Genomic DNA, 4,702 nt, shown 5'->3' with positions numbered 1-4,702 from the left:
CGTTATTTAGCATTTTGGATATTTCGACTTTCGATGAGGTTTATTCAGTATCAAACAAAAAAAGAAAAAGAGAAATCGAAAAATCTCGGTCGCATTTACAATGTTGAGTTCACCTTTTTTTATTGTCCATTTTAACATTTTTATTGTTCAATTCACCAATTTTTATTGTTTAGTTCAATATTTAATTACTGTCGAGATCGATGTTTTTTAAAAGAAAATATTGTCGAACTTGATAGTAATTAAATGTTGAACTAGACAATAAAAAGTGGTAGTAAACTTTTTGATAAGAGTGAATTTAAAAATGGGGTATTTATCAAAAAATTAAAAATTAAAAATGGGGAAGAGATCTAAAAAGAGATGAGAGAAGTGAAAGGCAATTGTTTCATACCCTTTCTTAAACTTAATTAGACTATATATAGTCTTACAACATAAAGAAAATGCTAACAATAAAAGTGTAGCTACGCTACTACCACTAAGTAAGTCACTACTTACATGGGTAGCAACCATTTACATGGGCCCTAAAAATATGGACACGTATCATTCCCCCCTACTCAAGGATCCTTGTCGTCAAGGACAAAATAAGGATAAGACTTCGAAAAACGCCACTCATTTTCCTAGGTTGCATCTTCTGTTGGTGCCCCTTGCCACTTAACCAAGATTTCAGACTTCGGATGATACTTCCCCTTACGAATTATACGACGGTCTAGGATAGCTTCCAGCCTTGGAAGGATGGCAGTAGTCTTTGATATTGGCGAAAGATGGGAAGAGACTAGGGTGATTGGTCCCAAATGCTTCCGCAACAGACTGACATGGAACACATCATGGATTTGAGAACTTGCAGGTAAAGCAAGTCGATAGGCAACCGATCCTATTTTCTCAACTATTTGATATGGACCAAAGTAACTCGGCGCGAGCTTCATTGAACGTCAGAAAACCATGGAAGTTTGTTGATAAGGCTGCAGTTTTAAATACACAAAATCTCCCACAAGAAATGAAACTTCACGTCGATGCTGATCCGCTTGAAATTTCATCCGATCCCAAGCCAAGAGTAGATTGCGCCGTAGCTTACGAAGGACGGCATCTCAATCTCGCAAATACTCATCCACTGTTTGGACACATGAAGTGCCCAATACATAAGCTAGTAGACTTGGTGGTCTAATGCCATAAACGGCTTCAAAAAGTGACATTTTGGTAGAAGAGTGTGTGGACGTATTGTAGCTAAACTCGGCCCAAGGATTCCATTCGATCCACATCCGAGGCTGTTCACCGGCAAAACAACGTAAATACTGCTCCAAAGTTCGATTCACCATTTTAGTTTGGCCATCGGATTGTGGGTGATAACTCGAGCTCATACATAACTTGGTGCCCTGGAGCTGGAACAATGTTTGCCAAAAAGAACTAATAAACACCTTGTCTCGGTCACTTACAATCGATGTTGGAAGGCTGTGCAGGCGGATCACGTTGGAGACAAATGTCTCGGCAACAGTTAAGGCAGTAAACGGGTGTTTCAAGGGAACAAAGTGAGTATATTTTGTCAAACGGTCGACTACCACCATAATGACTGTGTATCCCTTTGAAGATGGTAAACCTTCGATGAAGTTCATTGAAACATCAGCCCATATTTTTGTAGCAATTGGTAGTGGCTGAAGTAATCCCGCTGGTCGCATGCAATCAGTTTTGAGCCTCTCACTGACATCACAATGTTGCAAGAACTCCTTCACCGTGTGGCGCATATTAGACCAAAAGAAGCTATGCCTAATACAGGATAGAGTTTTGTGAAATCCAAAGTGACCCCCGATTGGTGATGAGGAGCAATTTGTGGTATGATTGGAAGGAACTTATCTTGAGCAATTCCTCATAAAAGGAATCATGTTGGACTTCCTTTTGGAGCACTGGCCACCATTCTGCTTGTGGCATAGAAATAGATAAGAATTGGAACTCAACTACATGACATAGAGAATTAGCACCTTGGTTTTCTAGCCCTCGTTTGTATTCAATTTCATAGTCATAACCAAGAATCTTTGGCAGCCACCTCGTTTGCGTTGGTATTGAAATCCGTTGCTCTAGTAAGTATTTGAGGCTTTTTTGGTTGGTGCAGACCGTGGAAGGTTTGCCAAGCAGATATGGACGCCATTTCTTGATTTCTTTGACGATAGCCAACATCTCCTTCTCATAGGTGGAAAGTGCCAAGGCCAATCCTTTTAAGGCTTCGCTGAAATATGCCACTGGTCGATTGTGTTGATTAAGGATTGCACCAAGTCCAAGACCACTAGCGTCACATTTGATCACGAACCGTTGAGAAAAATCAGGAAGGCATAAGATTGGAGGTGAAGTTAATGCTTCCTTCAATTGTTTGAAGGCCATCTCAGCTTCTATGTTCCACTGAAAATCCTCTTTGGTCAGGAGTCGAGTTAAGGGAGCTACTATACCTCCAAAATGACGGATGAATTTTTGATAATAGCTTGCCAACCCAAGAAATCCACGAACTCCCTTTGCAGTTGTCGGTGTAGGCTACTCAACGACGGCTTGTATTTTGGCTGGATCAACTGCTACACCTTGTTTTGAAATTTTGACCCAAGTATTCAACCTGTAAAGCTCCAAAATGACACTTCGATTCTTTTGCAAATAATTTGTTAGCTGATAGGATTTGCAAGACAATTTGCAGATGGTTGAAAGGGTCTTCCCATGATTTCGAATATACCAAAATGTCATCAAAGAAAACCAAAATGAACTTATGGAGATAAGGGCGAAGAAGGTCATTCATGAGGCTCTGGAAGGTTGCTGGTGCGTTGGTGAGGCCAAATGGTATCACTATGAACTCGTAATGTCCATCGTGTGTCCGATAGGCTGTTTTCGAAATGTCATCCTCGTGCACTCGAATTTGGTGATAACCAGATCGCAAATCCAATTTAAAAAAAAACTTGGCACCATTGAGCTCATCCAAAAGTTCATCGATCCGATAAACCCTAATTTTGAATCCCTAACTCCTTACCTAACACCCATACTTCAACTTTAGCTGGAAAAACACCTAGAAGCCCTTTAAAATCACCCAGAAATCCATAAAAAAAATCTGAAGAATATAGAACTAAGAAAGAGATACCTATCCTTGGAGATCTGAAGTGAATCCAGCAACATAACGAAGCGAGGAGTACCGTACAAGAAGCTATTCTACCAGATATGAGGGAACAAGACCGTTGTCTTCAAAGAGGTATATATTTTTATTTTTTTTATTACTTAGGTCTTTTAGCAATGTAGTTTATTTGGGAATTAGTAGAGACCGGCGTTTGCCGGGCGGGGTTCGTACCTAACACCTTCTAACCCCGTAATTTGATCCCCGAATTCAGTTATTTTGTGTAGATTAGTTGTTTTTATCCGTTTAGAGTCGATATTAGGTTCTTAGACCGTAATAATTAGGTGGCGACTCCCAAACCTCAAAGGTCAAAAACGGATCCGCACACCCCGCGGATTGAGGGCGCTTTCAACCCATTATGAGAAAGCCACTGTTTAACAACAACAACAACACCACAATGATGAGACCCTTCAATGATACCTACAACCCTTCCAGTTGGTTGCTTGATTGGGACATAACCTACATTTAAAAAATCTGATGGCACATATCTTCTTTATTGAACTTGAAACTTCATTATTCTCATGGAAATAACCTACATTTGAAAAATCTAAGACAAATGGACAATGTCCATTACACTTAATAGTCATGAGCAAGCTTTTCCTTCCCTTTGCCTTCATCATCAATCACTTCAACAACTTTAGGGAGCATGCTAGAATCATCAATTGGAGCAGAATTGTTAATATGACCAGTTGACCCTTTCAACCTGGCCCACAATGCAACATGATCCAATTTAATTGCTACAATGTCTCCTTCTACCTGCATAAGGCAGGGAGCAACCTTTGTTATCATATATAGAAGTTAAACTGCTTTTCACACCAAAGATGGGAAGAAATTGCAATCAGGTAGAAAACAATACAGCAAAACATGGTTAGACAAATCGCTGTGGTTCCAAGAAACAATCAGAGATAAGAGACTAAGTTGGGCTAAGAAATAACTTTAACACGGAATGATTTTTATAGTGAGCCGGATAAAATAAAATAAAAAATACAAAAACATATCCAGAATGTAGACATGAATTTAACTAACCCATTGTTAATTACATCTCGTATCAGACTATATATCTTCAAGATGTGTCTGGATCGAGATTAATGACCAGTAAGTTTTAGTGAAATATGACATTCCTTTGATCCCCATAAACAAGAAGATTCAGTGTTAAAGAAAATTCTGGCACATTTTTTTAAACATAATATGTTAAAAGCAATTACAGTGCATATTCCAACTGTCAATAGCATCTATTTAAACATGTATTCATGCACAACGAGTGATTAAAAAAATAATAACAATAACAAGAGAGTATCTTCAGATTTGAGGTATAAGTGATTAAAAGAATGCCTTCCCATGTCATAGCTTGGTCTCCCAACGAGTGGAAAAGTCTATATGGGATCCGGTTATTGAGAGATCTGAAAGGAGACTAGCATAATGAAAGAAAAGGCAATTGCTACTGTAGACACCCCATTTTTGCACTTGCCTGATTAATCAACTCGTCAACTTGATCGCAACGGTTCCCAATGACAGATGTTTTTTCAATGCTTTGTTTTGTTACTAGATATGTTTCAGAAATCTGATGAGGTA

General features: G+C 38.9%; 1 protein-coding gene across 1 annotated transcript; it reads right to left on the bottom strand.

Moving 5' to 3' along the window:
- Positions 1-614: 614 nt before the first annotated feature.
- On the bottom strand, positions 615-920 carry LOC147381334 (uncharacterized). The gene has a single exon (XM_086430575.1). It carries the CDS (start codon positions 918-920, stop codon positions 615-617), a length of 306 nt encoding a protein of 101 aa, XP_086286701.1.
- Positions 921-4,702: the final 3,782 nt, after the last annotated feature.

The sequence above is a fragment of the Akebia trifoliata genome, unplaced genomic scaffold, assembly GCF_017979445.1.
Source record: "Akebia trifoliata isolate Shusen 1 unplaced genomic scaffold, ASM1797944v1 Contig00565, whole genome shotgun sequence".
Lineage (NCBI taxonomy): Eukaryota > Viridiplantae > Streptophyta > Magnoliopsida > Ranunculales > Lardizabalaceae > Akebia > Akebia trifoliata.
Note: the sequence above shows the minus strand (reverse complement) of the source record. Positions and strands in the feature narration are given on the sequence as shown.

What these genes read in the sequence shown, in the direction of transcription:
- LOC147381334 (XM_086430575.1), bottom strand. Translation starts at nt 920, where the DNA reads ATGAAGCTCGCGCCGAGTTACTTTGGTCCATATCAAATAGTTGAGAAA.